General features: G+C 44.6%; 1 protein-coding gene across 1 annotated transcript in view; it reads left to right on the top strand.

The window, feature by feature from the left end:
• LOC308370981 (MICOS complex subunit mic25a-like) overlaps nucleotides 1–26,471 on the top strand; it is a 42,862-nt gene extending 16,391 nt beyond the window's left edge. Inside the window, exons 5-8 of the mRNA XM_080845744.1 lie at nucleotides 895–978; nucleotides 8,500–8,570; nucleotides 18,343–18,478; nucleotides 25,892–26,471. Of these exons, the coding sequence (XP_080701870.1) occupies nucleotides 895–978; nucleotides 8,500–8,570; nucleotides 18,343–18,478; nucleotides 25,892–25,915 (315 nt within the window). The 3' untranslated portion in view covers nucleotides 25,916–26,471. The remainder of the gene's footprint in view (nucleotides 1–894; nucleotides 979–8,499; nucleotides 8,571–18,342; nucleotides 18,479–25,891) is intronic.
• The last annotated feature ends 1,249 nt before the right edge of the window (nucleotides 26,472–27,720 follow it).

The following is a 27,720-nucleotide window of genomic DNA, read 5'->3' as shown; positions in this document are numbered from 1 at the left end:
TGTGGTTGGGAATAATGATCATGTCAGGGAGTGGGGTTTGGGGTGAGGGTCAGTTCTCCCTGGCCTCCCTGCCTGGTGTGATGTTGCCGTAAACAGGCCTGTTTTCAGTATAATCTTTGGCCTGGATTGGCAATCGCTGGCGTGAAAACAACCCACGCCTATCATTACATTATCAGCACACATAATTTGCCTCTTGTGTTAAGGCTGTGAGGCTTAAACATCCAAGCCAGAAGTCACATCAATTTGACCCCTTCCTCCCATGCTTGGCTGTTTAAACTCATGTTAGATTTTTCCCATTTTAGCATCTCTTAGCATAGATTTATGAACATTCATAGCAGGTCCCATAAAAGTCTGCAGAACAGGATGGAGACCCATCAGGCACCATATCTGTCTTGCAGAATTTATGGGAGCATGTGTGTGTGTGCTTCTACCAACATGAGATCAGCCAAAGGCCTGGCACTTACTGTCAACCCGATCAAGCCTGTTTAGATCCGTTGGCATGTAATATATATATCGCCTGTAAACCCACAAATAGTTCTCGGGCAAAGCAGTCACGTCAGGTTAAACATGCACTCCTGAATTAACCATGTGCTTTGCATTTTATTGCCTTATTCTCCTATTTGTGGCCATTGTATTTGGCAGGCAAATAAGGCCATCAATATTATATGAAGGCAACACATATCTTCTGCAGAGAACAGCTGGTGTGACCTTCACCTGCGAGCACTCTCTCTCCTTCTGCCCATCTTTCATTCCTCTCTTACCTGCTCTGATGCTCTCTCTCTCTCTATCACACACACACACACACACACACACACACACACACACACACACACACACGCACACACACGCACGCACACTGGTGTTTGACTTGTCTCTTTTTTCCTGCTCTCTCAGGCTAAACAGTTGAACAAGAAGGAGGCAGAACTCCAGCAACTCTCTGCCTTCTACAAAGAGCAGCTGCTGCTACTGGAGAGGAAGGTTAGTCCGCAGTGCAAACACATGCACGCACACACACACACACACACACAGACACACACACGCAGACGGCTTGGTTCAGCTAAGCAGATTCTTCAGATTTTTCTTTTTGTACACGGTGTACATCCTCACAGCTGCGTTCTATAGAAGGAGGGTAAAGCAGCCTCCTGTGTGAATGCCCGGCCTAGACCCCTGCTCCACATGCTCAGAGCTCAGAGCTTTCATTCAGCCCACTCTGAGATGGAGGAGCCTGCAGACCGCAGACTGCTGTGGAGACATCAGCTCCCAGCTCCTTCCACTCGTTTCTCATGCCGTTTCATTTGCCAGCTTAAAGTTTCTCTTGTCCTTGTTTTTTCTATTCTATTTTCTTTTTTTTGTTTTGTTTCTGTTTTAGTCCTTTAAGCCTATTTCTAATTTACATATTTATATCCCAAGTCTCTGATTTGGAAGCTAATCCAATTTGGTTCCATCTTTTGCACGCAGCAGCACTTTGCCCTGCCATCAAGCCTTGTGTTAGGGCTCGTGGCTGTTTCAGAAAGGGGCGTGGGGGGGGGGGGGGGGGGGGGAGAAAAGAAGAGTGAGTTCGAAAAGAGGGTGTGTGTGTGAAAGGGTGCATCGGAGAAAGAAATAAGAAATGAGAGAGCAAATAAGAAGTAGAGAGAGGATGGGGGAGAGATGTGTTTGTGGGCTTTTAAGAAATGATGTTTCTGCTTCCATCTCGCTCTGCTGCTGTGTTAATAGGCCCTTTTATGCCCCCATAACCTCACTGCCACCCAGAAGGAAGGAAGTAGTAGAAATGTCTCCCAAACTCACTATACAGGCTTCAAGTTCAGTTAAGATAAATAGGCATATCGTTGCTGTCAGGTAAAACATCGCCCAATTGAAAATACCTAGCTACAATTGGATACTTTTCTTTATTAAGTGTAATATATTCAGATAAAAGTTGATTTCAATAACGCACCAAGTAGGCCTAATGTCCAACAAGCGAAATCGACCAATCCCCTTCCTTCCCCTTAGCCAGCTAGAGCCTAGCTTTTCTAGAGCCAGAAGTTTCAAGTAATGAGAATGTCCCCAAACACTATTCAGTCGACAAAGCCTGTTTACTCTCACTCTCAATTTTCAATTTAATATTAACAACAATAACATGATAGCGTTTGCTTGCGGTAGAAAAATCTGGTCTCTGATGGGTTAGGGTTCTGCATGTGGGGGTCATCTGCATGTGAAAAAGATGTCCAAAAACTAAAAACTCCATTGCGGGGGAGGGGGTGGGGTCCCGCAATGAAATGTCCTCTTTTTCACAAACTCAAATCTGGTCATCGTAGTTAATCATCTTTACATGAACGTGCAAGGACATACAAAATTGATTTGAATGTGTAACAGTAACAAAACTATTTGCCAGGGGGGGCCACCTTGTCTCCACACACACACACACACACACACACACACACACACACACACACAATCGCACACATCCACTCAGTGCCCCAGTACACATGCGAATATTAGTAATGTGCGGTTTAAGTAAATGAATAGTGGGTGAGTTATTCTGCACTTGCTGGACAGCCATAGTCACCATGATGGTTACACACACACACACACACACACACACACACACACACACACACACACACACACACACACACACACACTCAGTTGCACACATACACTCCTGCCCATACACATCCAAATGTCACACCTTACGTACATCCACAATGCAGAACACACATACTAACCACCATCCGCACAGCACACACACACACACACACCCACCACCCCGCACACCCATGACACACATTGGCTGTCTAATGTGTTGGTCCTTAGCTACTTTCAGGCAGAAGATTACTCTAAACAAGCTCTTGCAGGAGAAGAGGGGTAAAGGTAGGAGTGAGCGATCAATAAAGGAATGGAGGAGTGGACAGAGGAGGAGAGGACAGTCCTCTGCACAGGAAGGGCTGCATAAGACAGTGAGGAGCTATAGAAATACTGAAAAGGTAGCAGAGTGAAAACGAAATGAGAAGAACACAGGCAACAAACAAAAAGCAAGTCTCATTTAGTGGAGATCCTGTAGAAGATGTCAGAGCTCCATCAGTACACGCTTCTGGCTTTAACGCCATTTTGATTCAGTAGTCGGAGCTCTGATCATGGGGGCTCAGGGTAAAGATGGCTCTGTGGCTGCTGTTCAGGTACTGCTGCAGACAGAGCTGCACGTGGCGTCCACCTCATCTGTTTCACAGGGGATGGCTGTGCCAGTAGCCATGACAACATTTAGAATGGGCAGTATGCTTGTGATGGCTTGTGAAACACAGGAGGCAGGAGGGAAAAGTCTGTATAATGTGCTTGGAACCAACTAGAGACTGCATGCATCACGGATGGACGCCGCAGTCAGGCACGTTCGGAGAGACGTCGCCCCCCACACACACACACACACACACACACACACACACACACACACACACACACACACACACAAACACACACACACACGTGTTCTTTTTCTGTAATTTAGAGTTTTTTTCTTCAACTCCCGTTGGCTGCAGGGCTGTCATCCCCGAGCTGTTATCATGCTGTGACACTTATGGCTTATTTAACATGGGAGGGAAATGTTTACACGCCGCAGTGGACCATGTTAGCTGCCATGTTCTCTCTCTCTTTCTCGCTCTCTCTCTCTTTTTTTTTCTCTGTCCTCTTCATTGTCTCTCTCTCACTTTCTCTGCTCCTTCGCTTTTGTTATAAGCCATCAATCTTTTCAATCACTCTGGTGTACACTGTGTGTGTGATCCTCTGGGAAGTCCACTGAGGGTTGGCATTCTTCTACACAGCTGATTAACCACTGCACCTAACATTGTCTTTAGTTTAGGAGATGATGTAGGTGCCATGGGTTTATTTGTGTGTGAATACAATTGCATAAATGAGGGAAAGGCAATCAACACTATATTTGGAGAGATAATCTAAAGAGATAAAACAAAAATGATCAGACCGAGAAGTACTTGGCTGTCTATGTATTATTGGAATGCTTTAAATATTGTAAATATGTATCTCGTACACATAGAACACATTTTGTACATCATGTGTAAAATGTTAATCATACAGTGTGTTTGTGAGTTTGAGTATAAGGGGCCGACATTTGTGTGTTCCTTTGAAGCTTCACATGTGACAGCTTTTGCAGCCTCATCTTGATATTTCTATGTGTGTGTGTGTGTGTGTTTGTGTGTCTTCTCTCACACATACTGTATTTGTGTTTATAAACATAGGGGAGCAGATAAGAACAGATTGTGGCGTAATTGCCCTGTGATCGCTCTGAGTAAACATATTAAGAGTGTGTGGCCCGTGACCTATGTCTGTGCGCTGGCGTCTGCTGTCCTTTGATACCGCAGCATCTCAGCTCCCTCTGTTTACTTCATCAAGGAAACACACAGGCTGGTGTGCCAAAGGGATTACAGAGCAGGGCACTTCCATGCCCCAACACACACACATGCACACACACGCATAAATGCACACAAACACGCACACACACATGCAAACACACACGTATGAGCACAAACACATGAGCACACACATGCATACACGAAAGCCTGCACATAAAACGCACACATAAGCACACCCACATTAAGCACACATATACGTACATAAGCAAGCACAAACACACACACACACACACACGATTGTGCATGTAGCTCATACTTACCGGCTCAAACCTGGGCAGATTTGGACAAATGTGCTTGTTCAAACCACCACTTTGAAACACTTTGACACCCACACAAGCACATGGCATCACATAAGGATTTATTCATCCCCCCACCCCCCCTCGCACTCACACAAGCATTCTGTCTCTTCTTTTAATTCAACTTGAGTGTCGTCTTATTGGTTGACACTCTCCGCGCGTGGCACATGTATGCGTGTGCCTGTGAGGATGTTGTATGTGACTGACTGACTCAACAGTGGCCCTTTTTTAGGAAAAAAATATAAATAAGAAATCAGCATACGGACGTTAATCCCCCCCCTGCCTCCCTTTGTTAAGTGTCTTTTTTTGCCACACACCGTCGGAAAAACTCCAGTAATCCCTGGGTGTGCGGCTGCTCCAGCGTGAAAAGCACTCCCCTGACATCGGCCCATCTGAAGCCCGAGACTGCTGGAGCAGGGAGCCGCACCGAGCTAATCCGCCACCACAGCCCCTCTCTATCGCATCCTCTCTCTCTCTCTCTCTTACACACACACTCACACGCACACACACGAATACATACACACACTTTCACACACACACACACACACACACACACACTCACTCACACTCACACTCTCTCTCACACACACACACACAATATCTCCTTCTGTCTATAAATACACACAAAATCTTTCTCCCTCTCTCTCTAACATACACACTGACACACACACCGGATCTCTCTCTCTCTCTCTCTCTCTCTCTCATATACACACACAAACACACAATCTTTCCCTCTCTCCCTAACATGCACATACACCGAATCTCTCTCTCTCATATACACACACAAAGTCGTATCTATGTTTCTCTTTTTCTCACTGTCTGTCTCGTTCTCTTCCTGTCTCTTCTCTCCACGCTTCTCCGCCCTCCGGTTCACACTCTATCTGCCTTCTACACCATCTTAAGGAGTGTGTGTGTGTGTGTGTGTGTGTATGTGTGTTGAGGGATTTGTGAATATTTGTGTCTTGAGGGAGAAAGCAGAACTGTTTGAGTTAGAGCGTGTGTGTGTTTATGTGTATATGTTTGAGAGCAACAGTGCACCTATTTGTGTGTGGAACGCATGGTTTAATTCCTGCCCACATTTCTTGTGTGCACTCGAGTCGAGACTGAGTATTTGTTTAATGTGTGTGTGTGTGTGTGTGTGTGTGTGTGTGTGTTTTTTGTGTGTGTGTGTGTGTGTGTGTGTAAGGGAGAACGAGGGAGAGCGAGACACAGAGCAGTATTAGAAAAACCTTAAAAGCATGCAAAAATAAAATAAATTGCTGTCGGATGCAGCACGCTGGGATATCGAGGAAAATGTTTTAATAAGCAATTTCGGAAATTTGTTTTTGTTTGTCGGCCCGCTTACGATTTCCCTGCGGGAGGCTGTGTATAGAATGCATTCTGCCATTACCCAGCAACCCCTGCAGAGGCGAGGCGAGTAGGTCCGCAGGCTCTCCCTCTGGTTTTCTCATACACACACACATACACTTTCACACGCACACAGACACACTCACACACACACACCCTGAGCCTCACCTCTGCCACCCTGTCACCTGCAGTTTCTGACTAGAACGAGCACATTCAGCAGCAAGACTGGAAAATAACTAATCGCTGCAAATGCCCCCTCGGCTGAACATTGCGGGTATGGTAATGCCTGCAGGGCATTTTGGGCTGTCTCCGTAGCAGGGCGTGTAGAACCTGATAATGTAATAATTTCCTGATAACGTAATAACCCTGATAATGTAATAAAAAATCCCTCATAAGTCCCTAAAAGATGTAATAAAACCTGATAATGTAATAATACCCCGATAATGTAATAAAGTGCAGGTTAGCCTCAATTTTGCAAAACCTGATAATGTAATAATTACCTGATATTGTAATAACTTTGGTTGGTGCTGTAGCATCAGGTCTCCAGTTTCAGAGGTCCAAACAGTGAAGCTGTCCAGAGACCTGCTGCTTCACTATTAGCAGATACAGTATATATTTTATATGATTGCGAATGCACAATTTTTACAATGGTGAAAGGGATATTCAGTGGTAATCAACTAATACAGAAATAATGAGAACATTTTGGTATGTTATAGACCGGCAGCTAATGGGCACATAGAACATAGAGTTTCTAAGTCCTCATTGATCATCAATAGCTGACATTTCGCTATTTGATTTATATCAAATTCTCTTTTGATTTTGTGTGGCAATGTCCCTTAAAAATTACACTGTACCAGGCCAATCAAATCGTCTTTTGTCATTCGTCAGTCGCTCGGATTGGTTGTAGCGCCATTCCTATTGCGTGGCATTGCGTGCAGAGGCAACTTAACAGACAACCGTTAATCCCGCCCACACTGAAAATCGTGTTGTGTCAGACCCTTGTACAGCTTCTTGCTGTACAGGTTTGGCTTGCGAGGCTAAAGGCCTATACCATTGGGATCAAAATATGAGCAAAACAATAGTGGGTGGTTGTCTACACAGCATCACTACTTGGTCTGAATAACTGGTGTCCCAACATTTCAGCACTGACCAAAGTTTTTACAATATCAGGAATTTATTACATTATCAGGTTCTGCAAAATTGAGGCTAACCTGATAATGTAATAACTTCCAATTAATGTAACATTTTATTACATTATTGGTATGGCGATTGTTACATTATTGGGAAATGCACTTTATTACATTATTGGGATATTATTACATTATCAGGTTTTATTACATCTTTTAGGGACTTATGAGGGATTTTTTTATTACATTATCAGGGTTATTACGTTATCAGGAAATTATTACATTATCAGGTTCTACAGGGCGGTGTGCCGGGGTAGCCGCTTGTGTTGGTTGGACGCGCCACCCTACGCTAGCCTCCTCTCCTCACAATTCGGCTGCAGACGGCTCTGCAACAAAAAAAATAGCCCTCGTCAAGCTTTATCCCTGAATGCTTAATCATTGTGTGTGCGTTTGCATTTGCTAGAGCTACACTGTAGCAGCTTGGCGGCATCCTTTCCTAATTGCTTGCGTTGTTTTGTGTGCCAGTTTCGTAGCATTTGCCGTGGTCCTTGCAGGTTGGGGGAGTAGTCAGCAGGGTCAGTGGCATTTTTAATGGAGTGGCATCTCCTCTGCGGCGGGTAGCAGCAGGGCACGGGGGGCCCCCTGTGGAATTCTCCCAGCCCCTCTTCCGTCCGTCTCGCAGCGCTCCGCCTTCCCGGAGTTGTAATTGCTGTCTAAATGCCAGCGCCCGGCGCACTAAATAAAAGTTTATGGGGTGGCGCGGATGTCTGCGGAAGCCCTGCGACGAGCACGCGAAGCGACAGGCACACGCTCGTCTTTATTGCCTTTAATTTAACAGGGTTGTGGTGAAGGTCCAGCTGTGTTCTGTCGCTCACGCCACCACCGCTTTCTCTCTTTCTCCTTTATGTTATGTTTTTATTCCCCCCATCTTCAGCCCCTTACTCTCCCCATAACATTTTAATGTCAAGTCTATAGCATATTGTCTACATCTGTTTAAAACTGAGGGAATGAAGTTGGGCAAAAGTCTATAAAACCCTGGAAGAACTGAAAGGGAAAAGGTTGGTGTGGGTTTTTTCCCGGGGGGTGGAGGGGGGTGGTTAAGGGGGATGTCCATAGTGCTACAACCCATGATGTCACTAGGCTGCATGTAAAGTCTCCCCCGTGACGTAAACCACTGCATCCACTTAAAGAAGAAAAATGCTGCTGTCACTCACTGATTTCGTCAACAGTGTTTAAGTGACAGCACTCAGAACAAAACAAACTCCAGTCATCACTCACCTTTCAATGTGCATTTATTCTCCTTTTGTGTGTGTGTGTGTTTCTATATAGAATATGGACTTCTACCAGCAGACAGCTGATCAGTACAACCAGGCTGCAGACAAAGCTGAAGCTCATATTCAGTAAGTAATGCACAGTTCATGTTCAAGATCACACTCACATTTTCTCTGTCTTTTCTAAGGTAGCACAAATACATCTGTGTGTCAGTGCCAGGATAAGGATTGTTTTCTGTACAGTAGAAGACACAATTGGTCCGAGTACTAACTCTATGGAAAACACATACACACAAACACACACTCAAACGTAATCACATATACTTAATTATATACATACATTCAATCACTAGAACATTCCATTGAACACTGCTCAGCCAGCCACAGTCTAATTTTGAATCCGAGATGAAACCTTTTTTTTTTTATTATTATTATTATTATTTAAAGCTGTCATGTTGACAATGCGTGTTCTCAAGAAATCTTTTTCGGTTTGAATCATTGTTGATAAACGGTACAGAAACCGCTCCCGTTACCGAGCGCCCCTAACGAGAGGCAGGATGTATCTTGTGGCGGCGACACCTCTCCTTCCACCGGAGCTCTCGAGTCTGCAGGGGTGACGGGAAGAGGAATCGCTTTCACTCGACACAGATTTGTCACTCAGAATAACTATGATTCACCCCGACGCCACCACTGCCACTGCACAAAAGTGTTCAATGTCTGTGCCTAAGATGGAGTCTCCCCCTCAGAGCCACTCTCTTTCTCTCTCGTCCTCCCTCTTTCTATCCCTTCCTTCCTCCCTCTCTCTCTTTCTCATCCTCTTTTCACCCCCTGTCCTCCTTGTTCCGAGCGAGGTGTGAGGCGTGACCATCGGCGTGGCTTTTATTAAGGGCGATGCGGCACACTGGAGCAGGCTGGGATTTGCCCCAGCTCTCCCCTCCTGAGAGCACTTCCTCCCTCTCCCCACCCGACTCTGCCACCCTCGCTCCTGCCCCACGCTCCACATCATCCTGCGCATAATTACTGGATTTATTGTATTTGAATAATTGGTGACCTTTCGAGCGGCGTATGTGCCTGAATACAGGCAGCGTTTAGGGGGGGGGGGGGGGGGGGGGGGGGGGGTTGTTAGGGAGGTTTGGGCTCAGATTTGAGTCACTCGGCCTGCAGACAGCGACTGCAGGGCTTTGCCTGGACCGGTGCATCAGGGCAGAAGCTCCCGAGCGGATAACGCCGACCCCTTTGGACTGAGGGGAAAGCGAGGCGAGGCAAGGCAAAGAGTTCCTGCCCAGTGCCCCATCCTCCCTCACTCACGCTGTGTCTCATGCTGCCTGTCTTTGTGTCCTCATCTCGCCTTAAGGATGTGGTCAGTTCTCTTAGTCTCACTTGGTCTGCTTCTTTCTTTTTCACTTCTTTTCTTTCTCTTTCTTTCCCCTTCATAAAAGTTTGCCTTGTAGTTGTAGTGGTTGGCATAAGGGCAAATGAGGTTAAATCAATGGAACTAAAGGTAAGGATGTCTTTCAGACCTGTCAAATTGAGTGCAGAATTAAGCAGGTCAGCAAGTCAGCTTCGTCTTATCCGTTCTTTTAAAGACTACAATAAGTGCAGCAGCATCTTGATTATGTCTCATTTAGATGCCAAATTTGACTGTCCTATAGCATTGTATTATAGCATAATGTTAATCATATGCATATTTTATAACTTTAGAACTAGGGCTACTACTTAAGTTGGCTTAATGGCAAATATTGTAAGACAATGATTTTTAATGACGCACAAAGATTCACTTCATATTGGTTCATAGTGGTGCTATGTTTAAGAAAAAAAAACCAGTTTCGAGCATACCATTATGGTGTCTCTGTTTATTTACAAATAAAAGCAAAGCTGATTAATTTGGCAATAATACATGGGGCGTATCATACTGTCACAAGTGTGCGATAATTGTATGCCAGCACGCAGCTGGTATGTCCAAAATAAAGTGTGACATTGAATGTATTGTGCACTAACACTGACATTACGCACCAGTAGCATGACATGTACAGGTGGAGCTATAGGCGTCTCACCCACCTACGGTCAGAGACACTGTATTAGGAGACGCAGACTTTGAGTGGGCTAGCTAGAGCGATGGCTAGTAACAGCAGCTCCTACATTTCTGGTTAACAGATCTCCATGTAGGGCAGCGATATTTACAGTGACTTAGGGAGTCACAGCTCAACACTTAAGCTATGGTAAGATTTTAGTATAAAGGTTGGTCATGCAAAATATGAGGGTTTCCAAAACGAATGCTAGTCATTTGACTAGTTAGTGTGAACAGACCATGAACACCCAGTAATAAACCTAGATGGTTTGTTCATATTCACTAGAATTACACATAACATCCAGAATCTCGCACTTTTACATTAACATTATTCACTGCTGTAGTTACCATGAACAAATAATGAAGTTCAGCATTGATCGATAGTTATAGTAATTTTAGTTGTTGATGCTTTATTCGTCTTAACTACTACATATAAATAATGTTAATATACAATACATTAGCACAGCATCAGAACAATATAAAGAGATTCATATATGGGCCATTCTACCGAATTGGTGCAAAGTCAGGTCGGAAATATTTTGATTTTTTTTTTGATTTTTGATGTTTTATTCCCAAAACTTTGTCCGTATGTATATTGTACCATATCTAAAGTACACTTATCTAGTAAAAGAACAGTCAATTTTTATATTGTATTTTCAGAATGTGTTGGAATGTTTTTCCTCTTCCAAAAATTGTCACTACCGAAACATCACATTTACTATAGTAAAAAAGTATTATTATTGACCTGCTCAGATTGTGTTTCCTTCCCTTCTCTGAAGAGTATTTTTACAAATATTTCTTGAAGGTTTTCACAATGATATCCATAAAAATGAATTTTTTACCAAATTTTCAAGTTCAATTTATACAATTCATCAAAATCTAAGTGCAATATTTCTTTGTAAAATGCAAAATACTGATCATATTGATTCCAGAGTTGTTGATTAATGAAATTGAACATACATTAATCCAATCAGTATCATAACATTTTAGTTGATTACTCAATATACTTAATTTTTTACAAAACATCCTGTGTTTCGGTAGTGCTGCACTGTTTCGGTAGTGACATCCAGTGTTTCGGTAGTGACTGCACTGTTGGATGGATGTTAATTTCTCTCCCAAAATCTTCCAAAAGGTGCTCTGGGCCGCCCTTTAGTCCACACAACACATTTATTTAAAAAATTATCGGATTGAACTACTTACCATTTCATTTTGTCACTACTGAAATCATCAGGTCACTACCATATGTTTCGGTAGTGACTGTTTCGGTAGTGACAATTCTAGCTAATTTTAAGCATAAATAAAGAATTCTAACAAGCACACTGCATGCAAAGACATATTTGAAGAGGTGAACACACATACAAACAAAAGATTTTCCATGAAACCCAAAAAAGTTTACTTAATTGAAGAAAACATGCGTTTCGGTAGTGACAATTCTTAAGGTTACACATCGATTTTCAGACTTTGGAACACATTTATATAAAAACTATGGGATTTAGCTACTTACCATTCAACCATGAGGGTCAGAGATGCAGTGTCACTGCATGGTCAAAAATGCAGAGTCGTGGCTAAAACACAGGCTCAGCCAATGGACTAAAACTCTTGTGTTTCGGTAGTGACATGAAAACTAGGGACATGATTTTTTGAGTATAGAAAATTGATTTAAAAATTAAACCCACAATAAATCTGAATATTCCAAGTTCTGTTTCAACCCAATCATAAAGATCTTTGAAATTAAATCATTGAAAAAAATCTAAAAAAATTGAAAAGTGTTATTTAAAGGCATTGAAATTTAGATGTCAGGGTTGGGGACAGCTACTTCCCAATAGAAAGTACCCTATAAATGATGATTTTGTATATATTTAGCTTATCACTATCTCATGTAATGCATTGGGTTTATATAGACCATAACATTTTCTAATTAAATATCTATGCCTAAATACCTAATTGTTTTGTAAATAGTTTTTATTGTTGAGGGACTGCATATTACACGAATTCGGTAGAATGGCCCATATACAAAATTCTTCTTGTATAATTTGACACACTCTGGCTTAAGCTCCTCTGGCAAGCCGAAGTAGTACACAGATTGATTCGCAGAAACGCTGTTCATGAAAGGGTGCAGGTCACTCAAGCCTCTATTTCACAAAGTCATTATGAAACAGAATGATGAATAAAACTTAGCCTGAAATGATGGGCAACATTCGTGTAGGGTTCTTTTTTGTTTTGGTATTTTCAAACACCACGTAATCTGGGTCTGTAATCATATTTGAGCCATTTGTTTTTTTCTCTCACTTCAATTGTATTATCTTCTGCCATGTTTAATCCCCCTCTCTCTCTCCTTCCCCACTTTCCCTGTGAAGTTGGGGATAATATATACTCTGCTTTGTGCCAGGGTCCTGTTTGTCCGGTCAGGATTTATTTTTCCAGAATGACCAGTGGCCTATACATTATCCCGCTTATTATACTTGCCAAAATACCAAAATAGTTGTTCATGCAAAAAAAACTTGAAAGCTTCAGGTGTTATGAAGCGTATTACTTGCTGAATTTCCGTCGCGATAAGTGAACGGACTACTTCCGGAACGATATAAAAGATGTAAATCAGAGAGACCAAAACCCCAGGCCAACGGCAGCGGTCATTAATTCCTTTCAGCGGTCATTATCAAGAAATATCGGACCTCTGAACGCTGGGATGGCCCATTCAATTCAATGGAACTTTCTGCAGCATTCTGAAGAGCCGTGTAATAAATGTATTTAAATGTGAGGCGTTGAGGGAGGATTGTGGGGCCTCATCCTGTAATTGAATATGAGTTGATTTAGGAGGCCTTTAATAAATTGCCATGTGAAAAATGACTCATCTCTGCTCATTTCTTTCCTGCAGTAGGAAGGGCCTTTGGCACATTCAGATGGCTGTCCAGCTCTGTGTGTGTGAGTGTGTGTGTGTGCGTGCGTGTGGGTGTGCGAGATAGAGGTTGTTAAAGAGATCATCATTTGAATCCTGCTTGGCTGATTTGCTTAAGGATGTCTAGAGGAGTGTGTTCTCCGTAGTTACTTAATGGCACTGAAAGAGCTGGATTTACTTCATCATAGTCTTGGGCCCTGTTCACACCTGGCATTAACATGCATCTTATTCACAAGCCATTGCTTGAACAGGACTACAAGCGTTGTCTTTTTTTAATGTTTAATCCAGGTGAGGTGTAAGAGACATCCGTAGCTAGTGGGTGAGCAGCACATCAACATACATTAATGTATGTACTGTATGTCTCTGAGTTGTAAAAGTATATAAGTGTTTATTACACGGCTCTTCTTAATGCTGTAGAATGCTCCATTCACTTGAATGGGGCTTCCCAACGTTCTGCGGTCAACTATTTTCCGATAACTGACCGTTGCTATGCAGTTAATGACCGCTGTCAAGGAAAGTGGCCTTTTTGCCTCTGATTCACATCTTTCGTAGCACTCCGCAAGTAGTACGGTAACTTATCAAGGGAGTTTCAGCGGACGGTTGAGCAGCTGTGTTCTAAAGAATGTTCAACTGTCTTTGAAGTTCAACGTCTTTGGCGAACTATTTCTCTGCTTTTTAACACTACGTATAGTAACAAAAACAAATACATTGTAAAAAGACACACTGTGTTAAGTAATTGTTTTAGTTTTAGCCGTATAATAAGCGGGATAATGTACAGAACGCCGGTCATTGTCGGGAAAATAAGCCCCTTCACGGTGAATCAACACCCCTCCGCTTCGCGTCGGGGTGCTGTTCGCCCTGTCGGGGCTTATTTTCCCGACAATGACCTGCGTTCTATACATTATCCCTTACATAAGCTACTGGGTGACCTACATCTCCCTCGGGAATAATTAAGTACCCATCTATCTGTCATCAATCTATATATCTATCTATCAGCAGTGTCAGGAGAAGGAAAACAACTGGCATTAACAGTAATTCAGATTTCATTTGATCAGAGTGCTTGCACAACACCAGCCTATGTTAGGATTAGTGCTGTGCAAAGACCAGTTTTTAACTGGGAGATACCAACGTTGAGTCTAAACGGTTATCACGTAATCTGATTACCTCTCACCCAGTGTATTTGCTTTTTGCTCAGCTTTTTATTCGATCTTCAGGTTTCATTGTTATGTGAATATGCATGTCAATACTATAGATATTAATCCACATCATTATGAAAATTATTTGAGTTTTGTTTTTTAAACATGAGGGGGCACAGTGAATATAGTTAGGGGGCACAGTGAATATAGTTAGAGGCCACAGTGAATATAGTTAGGGGGCACAGTGAATATAGTTAGTGGTCACAGTGAATATATTAAGGGGGCCCAGTGAATATAGTTAGGGGGCACAGTGAATATAGCTAGGGGGCACAGTGAATATAGTTAGGGGGCACAGTGAATATAGTTAGTGGGCACAGTGAATATATTAAGGGTGCACAGTGAATATAGTTAGGGGGCACAGTGAATATAGTTAGGGGGCACAGTGAATATAGTTAGGGGGCACTGCCCCTTTGTGCATTTGGAGGGAGCAGGGAAGTGAGATCCAATCACAAGTGGTCACTTGAGACGCATGTGAAGACACATTCTAATGCCAGGTGTGAACTGATGTACTTAGAGATGGCCGCTCGTGATCGGATCACATGTTAAGAAACATGTTAATGCCAGGTGTACACGGCCTCTCAGGTAGCTGAACAGTGTCTTTTTCAACTCATGAATTTCAGAGTCATGATTTGAAAGATGTTTTTGGTGCATGTTAGACGTCATGTGTCATTTATATGCTTGGAGTTAGGAGGTGTTGTTCATGGTGCAGTGAGTGATTGGATATATGGTGCAGTTTGTACATGGTGTTTGTGTGTGTGTGTGTGTGTGTGTGTGTGTGTGTGTGTGTGTGTGTGTGTGTGTGTGTGTGTGTGTGTGTGTGTGTGTGTGTGTGTGTGTGTGTGTGTGTGTGTGTGTGTGTGTGCGTGCGCGTGTGCGTGTGTGTTTGTTTTCTGTGTGTCCGTGTTTGAGTTTGTCTGTGTGTGTATGTGTGTGTGTGTGTGTTGGCCTGTTGTGGTGTACTTTTCATAGCTGGAGCGGATAGACAACTGGAGCCAATTAGGAAGCCAGGCCATTGTTTTCTCTCTCTCAAAAACAGAAGCATTCATTATAGCGGACACAGCCTGTCCAGCCATACCACAGCATACATTCATCAGAGTGGTGAGCACAAACCCTCTCCCTCTCCCTCTCCCTTCTGCTCTCTGCCTCTCGTGCTCACTCACTCTTCTGTTTTTCTGCTCTCTCTCTCTCTCTCTCTGTCTCTATGTCTCCCTCCCTTTCTGTCTCCTGTACATTGTCTTTTTGTCCTCCACTCTTATTTCACACTTATTTTTTACACACACACAAGCCCACGTTCACACACACACACACACAAACACACACACACAATCTCAGACATACATACCCATACAAAACCACATTCACACACACACAACAACCTCTATCTCGCACACACACACACACACACACACACACACACACACACACACACACACACACACACACACACACACACACACACACACACACACACAATCTCAGACATACATACCCATACAAAACCACATTCACACACACAACAACCTCTATCTCGCACACCCCCACACACACACACACACACACACACACACACACAGGCATGCACAGGGTTGCTCACTGACATGTAAATATGCCTCATTGCTTTGACATTTTGATGGGATCTAAATCGATAAATACTAGTTATCCCACATACCCGTCACTTGATCCTCATTATTTGTCTGTCTTTCCTCCTGTCTCCCTCCCTGTCTGGCACTTCCCATCCCTCTCTCTCTCTCTCTCTCTCTCTCTCTCTCTCTCCCCCCCCTCTCTCTTCCTCTCTCTCTCCACACATAGCTGGTTTACTTTGCCTTTCCGTATTTTTTTCTCTTCTCTTTCACTCCTCTACTTTTTCTCCCCCTCTCTTTGTGTTATCTATCCATCTTGTGGTTCTCCTGGTGAAACAGGAATCCTGTTCTGGATGGACAGCATTCGATTTTTTCCGGGCCTGGCAAGGAACATCGAGTTAGCAGATTAAAACCAGCCTATCGGCTACAGATATGACACAGGACCCTTATCTGCTGGATGTAACCTGCTCCTGTGCAAGGCTCTTGTTTTTTTTTGTTTTTTTTTTTACATCTGCAGCCATCTGTAATCCTGCTGCTCCCAGTGGCATGGTACGAGGCTCCCAGGTCATCAGACGAGTGGAAGCAGGCCCGAAACGCTGCTCTCGCTCTCGCTCTCGAAGCACGCTCTGTAGACATAGACGTTTTCTTCGCAGCATAGAAGCCAAAAGGCAGGCAGGTAGGAAGAAAAAGAAAAGCTCTGCTCCGTCTGTCTCCGAAACGTTTTGATCATTTGATCTGGAACTGATGTAAATGCATTCATTTCAGAGAGGAATGAGTTGGTATTGTATTAACAGAAGGGATGAGCACGGCTCCGCTCACTGAGAAGTTGGCCTTTGACGAGATTGAAGGGCTTTTTCAGTGCCTCAGATGGCTGCTACCACGTGGGGTCAGAACACAAACCGCTGTTGTCTGTGGGTAGGAATGCCTAATGAAGGTTAATTAAAACGAGAAGCTTGCATTCTTCTTTGTCAGAGAGAATGTGCTCGGTTTTGATTACGGTGGAAAGGGCAGCCATTTTGTTTCTGAAGACCCAGTTGCCTGTTCAGAGAGGCTAACTTCTGCTCTCACTTCTTGTTTTAAAAAAGGCAAGGATTGCACTCACAATGTTCTTTCACCCCTGGCAGAAGTTCTGGCGTTGTTTTTAATCTCTTCCCTTTTCTTGATACCAGATTCGACGTGGCTCAGTAGCTTTTCTCTCTGTATAACACCTAGCTCAGCCCAGCATACCAATGTAATATTGCAGTAAGCCTTAAAGATTATGCTGTGTGTGTCTGTGTGTGTGTGTGTGTGTGTGTGTCTGTGTGTGTGTGTGTGTGTGTGTGTGTGTGTGTGTGTGTGTGTGTGTGTGTGTGTGTGTGTGTGTGTGTGAGTGTGTGAGTGACTGACTGAGGTAGCTGCTGAAAGAGTAAAATAATTGCCAAAGGTAATGATTGGAATTTCAATCTTTCATTAAAGGCTACACATTTTGCAGTATTTTCCCCCTCCTCCTGATTCATGACTCTGCAGCTGTGAGTTCCCTGTTTCTGCTCCAAGTCAGAGAGGAATGAAGTATTTCAGCTGAGATGCTTTAATGGGAACATCTCACCTGTAATTGAACACAGAGCTCCTGACTTGCACAGGCAATTTTCTGCTTCAAACCCCTTTCTCTGAAATGCTACGCAATGCCATTTTAAATAACTGGGAATAACACAATTTATATCCCTGGTTTGTGTGTGTGTGTGTGTGTGTGGGTGGGTGGGTGTGTGTGTGTGTGTGTGTGTGTGTGGGTGTGTATGTCTGTCTCGACTATCTGCTGGTAGAATGTCTGAGTAACAGGTTATCTTAGGTGAAATTATGGCACATGGTATGGTGCTAAAGATTCAATGATAGATATGACATGAAGGCGCTTACACTTGCCAGGTTTTGTTGGGTTTGGGTATGTTTATGTGTATGTAATTGGCTGTTTACCACTGTTTGGTTTTGAATTGGATGCCATGATTTGTTTTTCAATGAGATTTGAATGCCTGTAGAGTTAAGTATTTGCTTTAAGGCCCTTGCTTACTCTCTCTCTCTCTCTTTTTATTTTGCTCTCTTTCTCTCTCTCTCTCTCTCTCTCTCTCTCTCTCTCTCTCTCTCTCTCTCTCTTCCTCTCTCTCTCTCTCTCTCTCTGTCTCTCTCCCAGGCCACGACATGTGCTTCCCATCTGCCCTGGGTTGCAGTCTCAGGTGCTGAACTGCTATAAGGAGAACCAACACCAGACCCTGCTCTGCTCCAGTCTGGCCAAAGAGTACATGAACTGCATCAACACTGCAAAAAAGGTGAGAGAGTGTGTGTGTGTGTGTGTGTGTGTGTGTGTGTGTGTGTTTGTGTGTTTGTGTGTGTGTGTGTGTGTGTGTGTGTGTGTGTGTGTGTGTGTGTGTGTGTGTGTGTGTGTGTGTGTGTGTGTGTGTGTGTGTGTGTGTGTGTGTGTGTGTGTGTGTGTGTGTGTGTGTGTGAGAGAAAGAGGGAGAGAGACCCGTCTTTCCCTCTTTCTGTGTGTGTGCATCTGTGTTTGTCTGATTTATGAACTCATTGTAATCTGTCTTTGGAGGCAAATGACATTAATGAGTGCTATAAAGAAGGTCAGATTAAATGATTTCTCATCAGTCATTCTCATAAGTGCTATCCGCAAGGAGTGTCATTCCTGATCCATGCTTAGATTAGGGATGTCACAATAATTTACACCTGAAAGTTTGTCAAGTTATATACGTAGCTGAGATCAGTAGGCTTGTAGTAATGTCCTGATTACTATGCATCTATTCATGAAAGGTAAATTTAAAGTCAGCATTTGTAATAAAGATGTAATATTTTTAAATAATACCTTTCATATTATATACTTTATACTTTAGAGTATCATTTCACCTGTGATCACCTCAGGCTTTGTTATGGAGAGGAAACATTATGCAGCTCTCTTCATTTTAACTGGTCGTTTAGAAGAAGGGATCCAGCTTATCAAGACAATGATCTGCTTGTCAGTTTTTGTGTGTGTGTGTGTGTCTGTGTGTGTGTGTGTGTGTGCGTGTGTGTGCTCGCATGTTCATTTGGCTTTGATTCAGAATGGCTAATTTCCACCATAATCACTATGCAAGACGATGCTTCTTCATTTTCATCCCAGCTGTATGGTCTTCCAGTAATATATTTTGAATCCTTCAAAATGTTCTGGATGATCTGGAAAATTGGTCAGTAAAAATTCATTTAAAGACGGAACATCCATTTAATCGTCAACAGATTACTCAATTATACGCATACATAATCAGTGGTGAGAGCCACAAAAAGATAAAAGTAGATCTAGAGAATGAGAGAGACGTACGTTAAGCGCAGATATCTCTCGATCCCACCTGCAGCCCTTGCTCACCCTTCTTCAGCACCGCCACCTCATTGGCTCGTGTTTCGGAGCCGGCCCACCGTTTGCTTGAGGATTCTGATATTTCTTTGTTATATTCCGAACATTTAATAACCAAAGAGATTAGCGGTGGATGATTAGTGGCCCGAGAATCACGTGCAGACACAGACGCCGCGCCTCAGTAATCTAGTTCTTTTTGTGCCGGTCCGTACTCAATCCTTTGCTCAAACACAGCATTAATCCTCAAACAATTTGTTTTTTTATTTTTTCTCTCCCCTTCTTTTTTTCGTTCAAAGACCATAATGAAGAAACCAATTTTCACATTGTTGCCATTTCCTTTTAGGAAGAGCTGAGCAGCTCAGCAACCGAAAAAAAAACGAAATAAAAAAACCCCACAAACAACGGATTAAGTTGGCACGCTGAAAGAGAAAGCTCGTTTAAGGGAAAAAAGGCACTTTCATGAAAGTGTAACTGTGTGTGTGTGTGTGTGTGTGTGTGTGTGTGTGTGTGTGTGTGTGTGTGTGTGTGTGTGTGTGTGTGTGTGTGTGTGTGTGTGTGTGTGTGTGTGTGTGTGAAAATGAATGCATGTAATATAGGCTTGTGCAGAACATGTGTAGGTGTGAGTGTAAGTGTGTGTGTGTATGCATGTAAAGTAGGCTTGTGTGGGACATGTGTAGGTGTGTGTGAGAGGCTGGCTAATGGAGCTGGCCTTGGTGTTTGTGCACAAGTCTTAATAAAACACGATTCGTCTGTCAGGATATTGAGAGGCAGTGGCCTGTGTTCTGAATCTGTATTGTAAATGCGTCTGGGAGCTTGGTGAATGCGCTCTGTTCATTGTGTGCATCTACTTTGTTCCCTTCTAAAACATAAGGCTCTTTTTAATTCAGACTCACTCAGGCATCTCGCACTCTAGTACAAAGCAGAGGCTTTTATTAAAAGTGTGAGTGCTCACACGATTTTGTGTGTGTGTGTGTGTGTGTGTGTGTGTGTGTGTGTGTGTGTGTGTGTGTGTGTGTGTGTGTGTGTTGTAGGTCCTCATGCACACAAAACACAATCACACACACAGGCAACCTCTCAAACAAAGAGGTGTGCAGTTGCATGTAGACACACACACAAACACACATACAAACACACACACACAAACACACAAACACACACAGACACACACACACAAACACTAGGGAGTGGGTGACTGGTTGCACCCTAGAGCGCTCGCAAAGCTGGCGCCCCTCCAACTGGAGCTGGCGCCGTGCCCCGAGACCCACGCTCCACTCTCCGTAATCTCACCAGCCAGCCGCCGGGCGCACCGGCCGCACCGCTGCCCATCAGATAGGCGCCCCGGCCGAGGCGGAGGAAGAGTTGATTTCTCGGAGTGTCCCTCAGCGGCTAATCACTCGTGCTCTCACGTTCTGCTTCTTAAGCTGCAGAGAGGTATCACCGTGCTGGGGCCGTGCCTCCAGAACAACTCTAATAGCTTTCTGCGGTTATGCGTTTGGCATTGATAGATTTAACTCCACAGTGTTCATTTAGCACATGATCTTATCCAGAACCACAGTATTGGTGTCCATTTTAATAAAAGGCGCTTTGGTATGTCAGTGGAGATTTCTACTAGCTGTCCGACACTACAGAACGCTCCTGGTGCAGGATGGATTGTCTTAGCATGGAAGCATGCTAGCGAGAACAAGCTAGGAGGTGTATGTGAAACATCTCTCTCCATCTTTATTTGCCGCTAGGGTGTCGCCAAGAGGTTTACCAGCGACGTCAACACAGTCTGCCACAGTTTCTTTTACCGTCCCCTTTGCCCTTCGCAAGCGCCATTCTTTAAGTCACCCCTCACTTCTCCCCCTCCCTGTAGCTTTTCTCTCTCTATCCCTTTCTTCATCTGGCTGACAAGCGCCCAATTCCGGCTTCCACACTGCGGCAGACCCATGGAGAGAAGCTGTCGTGCTCCGGTGGTCAGTGACCGGCCCCGGCGGCCCAGGCTCCCCTTAACGAGCCTGGTCCGATCTACCCAGCGCCCAGGCTCCCCTTAACGAGCCTGGTCCGATCTACCCAGTGCCCAGGCTCCAGCTAACAAGTGCAGAGCTTTTCGGCTGACTTCTATCTGGGGGGCGTTGGCCTGGCTCTGCTACGTGATTGGGATCCTGGTTGGTGGTGGTGACAGGGGGTGTGGGTAGGCTGGTAGAGGTTGGTGAAGCAGCTCTGCACTCTTGATGTGTGGGAGCAGTGAGATGTTACACACCTCTGCAACGCTGCCATTATGCAGATCTGCTCTCTAGTCGCTTCTTTATCAACTGAAATGCATTTAGCCATTATATTTAGTTCAGCTGAATCACTTTAGCGCTTCTGTCTCTTCCTCTTTCCCTTTTTCTTTCCTTGACTTTAAATTCATTTACTCATCACTTTGTTTCCCAGTCCTTGTGTCTCCGTCTTTGTCTCTCTTTCCCTCCGTGTTTTCATGTGAACGGTGTCTACTCGTCCGCCGGTTTGAATGGTCTCCCTCCCTCGGCGGCTCGCTTTCCTAAAGGGTATCGCAGCGTCCCCTCTGACCTGCCTCGCCTCGCTGGCACATCTCCCCTCTCCTTCTGGAAGCTTCCAGCCCTGCACTGCCTGTCCCCTGCCCTGGCAGTGCCATTGTCATGCTTATAGGCTACGCTGACTGCAGGCCAAGAGGAAAATGTCAGTCGAACAGAGGGAGTGTAAAGCCTTTTGTCGTCTGCTGCTCTTTCGCCTTCCCTTCCAAGTCCACACGAAGGGAGTTTGGTCCAGGAGATGTCTGTTTTTCAGTCCAATTAGTTTCCAGCACTTTTAATAGGATCCTGCACTGACGAGTGTGCAGTCTTCATGCAGGTGTCTTGAACTCGCAAAGCAAGTTTTAGCCGTCTCCATGGTTCCCGTGGAACAGCGAGCCACATGGGATTGACCCTTGAGACTCCTCTGTTCGTAGAAACCCACCCTTGCAAAAGGACCACACAGTGCTGCACACTCCAGTTAAAAGCAGACTCTGTATGGCAGAGAACAGCACACAATCTGGAAGGAGGTAATTCTGAAAATAACCAGCGGTACCAGAATAGAGCCTCTCTCCTGTGTACCAAAGTATTGATTGGAGGGTCACTCCCGGGCCGAGTGATTACTGAAAGCTTTCACAATGGTGCACCATCTGTCAGTCTATCCATAAGCATGTTTGTTACTGTCCATGAATGGGACAGGATGGCTCACACACACAAGCACACACACAAGCACACACACACACACACACACACACACACACACACACACACTCACACTCACACACACACAAGCACACACACACACACACACACACACACACACACACACACACACTCACACTCACACTCATTCAAACATGTTCATTCACTCACCCACTTACCATTGCCCTTTTACCCCACCACGCTCCATCATGATACCGCACACACACGCACACACTACACACACACACACACACACATACACATATAAAAATTCACTCATGAGACACATAGACACACACTCAGACACTCACATACATACACACACATAGACACACTCTCACCCACTCATGTACATTTATTTCTCAGAGCTGCCCATAAAGGTCCTGAAGTCATGCTGTCAGCACAAGCAAGTGTCTGTCGCCCATATAGTTTTACAAAGCACAATGTTCCAGTCAGATGCCTTTCAGCCGCCAATTGTTGCACTCTAGCCTTCAGGCTCTGTTATTTCTCTGTCACGACTCTCTCTCTCTGTCTCTCTCTCTCTTTCTGTATCTCTCACTCTCTGTCTTTCTCTCTGTCTGTTTCTGTATCTCTCTCGCTCTCTCTCTCTCCCTCGTGTCTTTCTCTCTCTCAGCGCTGTGCTGTGGTGATATTTACCGTCCTCTCTCCTCCTCTGTCTCTGGGTGTGCGCGTGTCTCTGCCCTCTGCACACAGGGCCATGCTGCGGCAGGCAGCTCAGCTCAGCACTTATAGGCGCCATTTAGTTCTTCTATCCCTTATCCCCGACCCCCCCCCCCCACACACACACACACACACACACACACACACCTTAAAGACGCCATTTAGTTCTTCTCCACCGTCTCCCTGACCTCCATCCCACACACATCTCTCAATAATAATCACTTTCTGTATCTATCCCTCATGACCCCCCCCCCCCACACACACACACACACACACACACACACACACACACACAAATACACACACAAATACACACACAAATACACACCCACCTTCAGTGACGACACGATAGTCAGTGTGGGGGATCACAGATTCACTGCCCTCTTGGGTTTTCAAAACAATGGCAAAAGAGAGAGCGAGAAAGGGAATGACGCACTAGGGGAATGGGAGGCATCGGATCGGAGGTGGGGAAAAAAGAGAGAAAGACGGAGGCCAGTGAGTCAACACATCATTTCAGTCTGGGTTTCAGAAGAATGCACCGAAGAGAAGTTGGTTTTATTGTTGCATGTTTAGTGTGTTTAGGATTCATTCACATTTTTAAGCATGCAGTCAAATAGAGTATGTGTCACTGTGTGCTGCTCTTAAAGGTTCAGGGTGTATTTTATAATAATGTCTTCATTAGTGTTTAATTACCTCTAACTTTGGATTATTGTCTCTGTTTACTTGACCTGAAAACAGACAAACCAAAACACTGGCTCAATGTTTTTACATTTGCATGGCTTTTGACCACCAGTGTAGGTACCTGTACATGCTTGTAAAGGTAAGGGAATTAAGCTGGTTCAGTTTTAGTGAAGGAATGAGAAAGTGACCAGTGGCATATAAGTTACCACTCAGCAGGCAGTGGTGGTCTGTAGAGTCAGTTTGGATGGTGAGGTGATGTGAGCACCTGGTCTCTGGCTCACTGAAGCAAAGGGAGAGAGCAGTCACCCCACCTGGTACACTTGAACCCGGGACTGCAGGGTACCAAACCTGTACTCCGACCGCAACGCCAAAGAGCCTGGCTCGGTAGTATGGCAGTCAGAGCACATACTCATCTGTAGTGACGGTACTCCGTCACAGTCTCTCCAGAGGAAACTCCATATCATTACTGAGGTGAGGAAGAACACATAATTAAACGCATCTCTCATTCGGAGGTGACCTGGACAGCCGTGCAAGGAAGGACAGTGACCAGTGCATGCACACACACATATATATAAATATGTTATGAACACACACACACGCACAGACACCCTGTCAGGCTCCATCAGTGTCGGCGCCTAATGCGGCCTCATTAGGTGGTGGGGCCGAGTTAGGACCGGGGTGGACGGGTGACATGTCATTACGGGACGCGCTGAATTGATAATGCAATAAAGCCTGGGCCCCCATCAGCGCGGTGCAACGCACCTCTCCCTTCAGCTCTCAGCCCGGCCCCTGACAGAGAACCGACCGCTCCACATCAGCCCAGGTCACAGCGTGGCCGTGCTGGAGGAGGAGGATGCAGGATCATCTCGGTCTCTCTCTTCCTCTTTCTCTCAGTGTCACTCACTCTGTGGCACTTGCTGTCTGCTAGTGTCTATCTCATGGTCATCCTTGTATCTGTTCCTCTAGCTCTTGCCATCTGTTTTAGATTTGTAACTTTCCTTCTCTGTTTCTGTGTCTCTGTGGTCCTCATCTCCTCTCCCCCTCGTCTCTCCAACTCTCATTCTTCTCCCCTCGTCTCCTGCTGCTCTTCATCCCACTCTATTCTCACTTCCTGGTTCTCCTCTCCTCCCTCTCTTCACGTCTTCCTCCTCTCTTCACTGGCTCTTGTCCCAGCCTTTCACTCCCTCTCTATCTCTCTCTCTTTCCTTTTCACTTTCTCTCCGTCTCCCTCCTCTCCTCTAACTCACCTCTAAACATCCCATGCTCATCCCTCCTTCTCACGCTGTGAGCGAATCACACTAATGTACTCGCCGCCTTCCAGGGGAGTTTGCAGCCAAATGAAATCACTTAGTTAATGGAAGTTCTTTAATGAGGCCGTCCTCTTCTGGGTGTCAGGGTATTATAAAAAGGAGGGACGGGGGCGTGTGTGTGTGTGTGTGTGTGTGTGTGTGTGTGTGTGTGTGTGTGTGTGTGTGTGTGTGTGTGTGTGTGTGTGTGTGTGTGTGTGTGTGTGTGTGTGTGTGTGTGTGTGTGTGTGTGTGTGTGTGTGTGTGTGTGTGTGTGTGTGTGTGTGTGTGTGTGTGTGTGTGTGTTGGGAGAGAATGAATGCATGGATGTATAAGCAGTGATTGACTGCAGTGCTGCAACTTGTGTGTCTGTGTCATTTCTCACTGTGCATATCTGAGATGTGAGAAGCTTGTGTAAATGTGAGACGAAGGTGATGGCCATGTCCAGCCTTGGCATTATAACTACCGTGTCCTCTCTTCTTCCTGCAGAACACAATGGTCAACCACGGATGAGGAACAGGAAGACCAACGTCCAGCACTACCTTTTCTTCATGATGGCCCGCACTCAAAACTCCAGATACCACTTTTACTCCAGTGTGTTTGTGTGTGTGTTTGAGAGAGTGGTTGTGTGTGTGTGCATCGTAAACACTCTGCTGTCATTGTCAGGGTGCGCCTTGACGCAGGCAGACGTTGGCACCTTTCTTATTTCATGTTTATTTTATACATTTTAAGCTGCTGTCATTTGGGTGTCGCACAGATATGCTAATCAGGTTTTTTTTAAATAAGAACTGTGCCGGCTTCTGCCAAGTGCAAGTACGCTACCAGCTTGAGCAATCAGCCTGTGTGTTTACGCTGTCAGTACGTGTGTGTGTGTGTGTGTGTGTGAGTATCTGTGAGTGTGTGTGTGTGTGGTTTGATTAGACCTTGTTGAAGTTAAGAGTGTTATCATGACTTGCCATCTGCCTCCACCTTGGGGCTTTTTTGTTTTTGGGTGGGAAGCCTCGGTGGCTGTTGGCTCGTGTGTTTTCACAAATTAAGAAGAAATAAAAAATCCGTCCAACAGAAATCAGCTGCGCACCTTTTTCCTCTTTGTACTGTGGTGATGGAACCTCCTTAAGGCACACAATCACCAGTTTGTGTGTGTGTGTGTGTGTGTGTGTGTGTGTGTGTGTGTGTGTTTGTGTGAGTGCAGGAGAAGCTTGTTCAAAGCCTTTGAATGTGCAGGTGCCAGCTGGATTTGTTAACTGTGCAATATAGGCAAAATATTGTTGTTGTTGTTGTTATTATTATTATTATTATTATTAACAAAATTCATACATACACACATGTGCACACACACAAACATATCCAAACCATATCTGTGAAAGGTTTTGTTATCTGTGATGCACATCGGCTCTCACATACATTATTTCACAGAAGCTGCTTGCCTTACATGTTGTTTGCTGTTACTAAAAGCCCTCCATTAAAATGCTCTGCACTCACAGCTGTCATACAGTGTCAAGCAAGATGGCTCTTTTTCTTTTTTTTTCTTTTTCCCTTCTCAGCGCTTCGTCAGCCAATTATCTCCCGACTCCTCCTAACGAGCAGATATATGCTGCTACCATGTTGCCCTTTTTTCTCTCTCCTTCCCTATTTTTATTCTTTTTTTCCTTTCCTCATCTTTCCTCTTCTCTCTCTCTCTCTCTCTCTCAATCTCTCTCTGTCTCCCTCTCTCTGCTGTCCTCTGGCTTAACACTGACTTAACAGTCAATTGCTCACTCACTCAAACTCGGCCCTTTTCATCCTTGAACTCTTAAGGCGGTTGGCCGTTTCACTGGCATGTGGGCCAACCGTTTGGTGACATCAAGGTTGCTCACCGACCGCATCGACCCAGAAATCGGAGCATGGAAGTCTTGTGATGCGTTGAGATATTCGGCTACGAAAAAGAGAGCAAGTGTTCATCAGCATGCTCTCTCTGCCATCCAACTGCTCGTAGTGCCGTGAGCTGAATCGGGTTGGGTAAGCATGCCGGGGAAAGTGTGCTTGACTCCAGTCATCCAGAGGTGCGTTTAAAATATCAAACAAAGGCAAGCGTTTGCCAACATTTTTAAACAGTTTTTTTGTTTGCTTCGAGTTCACTGTGAACGTTTGTGAACACACACAAACGGTCTGAGGAGGTAGTTCTCGGCAAACAGACATGGATGCTGGACTAAGGGTTACAGTTTAAATCGAACAACTTGGAATGTTCACACATTTACACAAAAAACTTTCAAAAGAAAACACATTCGCCTTTGTTCGCCAAAAGTGAACACACCTCAGGTGCTCAAAGTTTCCCCCCC

The sequence above is a fragment of the Sprattus sprattus genome (genome assembly GCF_963457725.1).
Source record: "Sprattus sprattus genome assembly, chromosome: 10".
Taxonomy (NCBI): domain Eukaryota; kingdom Metazoa; phylum Chordata; class Actinopteri; order Clupeiformes; family Clupeidae; genus Sprattus; species Sprattus sprattus.
The sequence above is the reverse complement of the archived record's forward strand: the minus strand, read 5'-3'. Positions and strand labels throughout refer to the sequence as shown.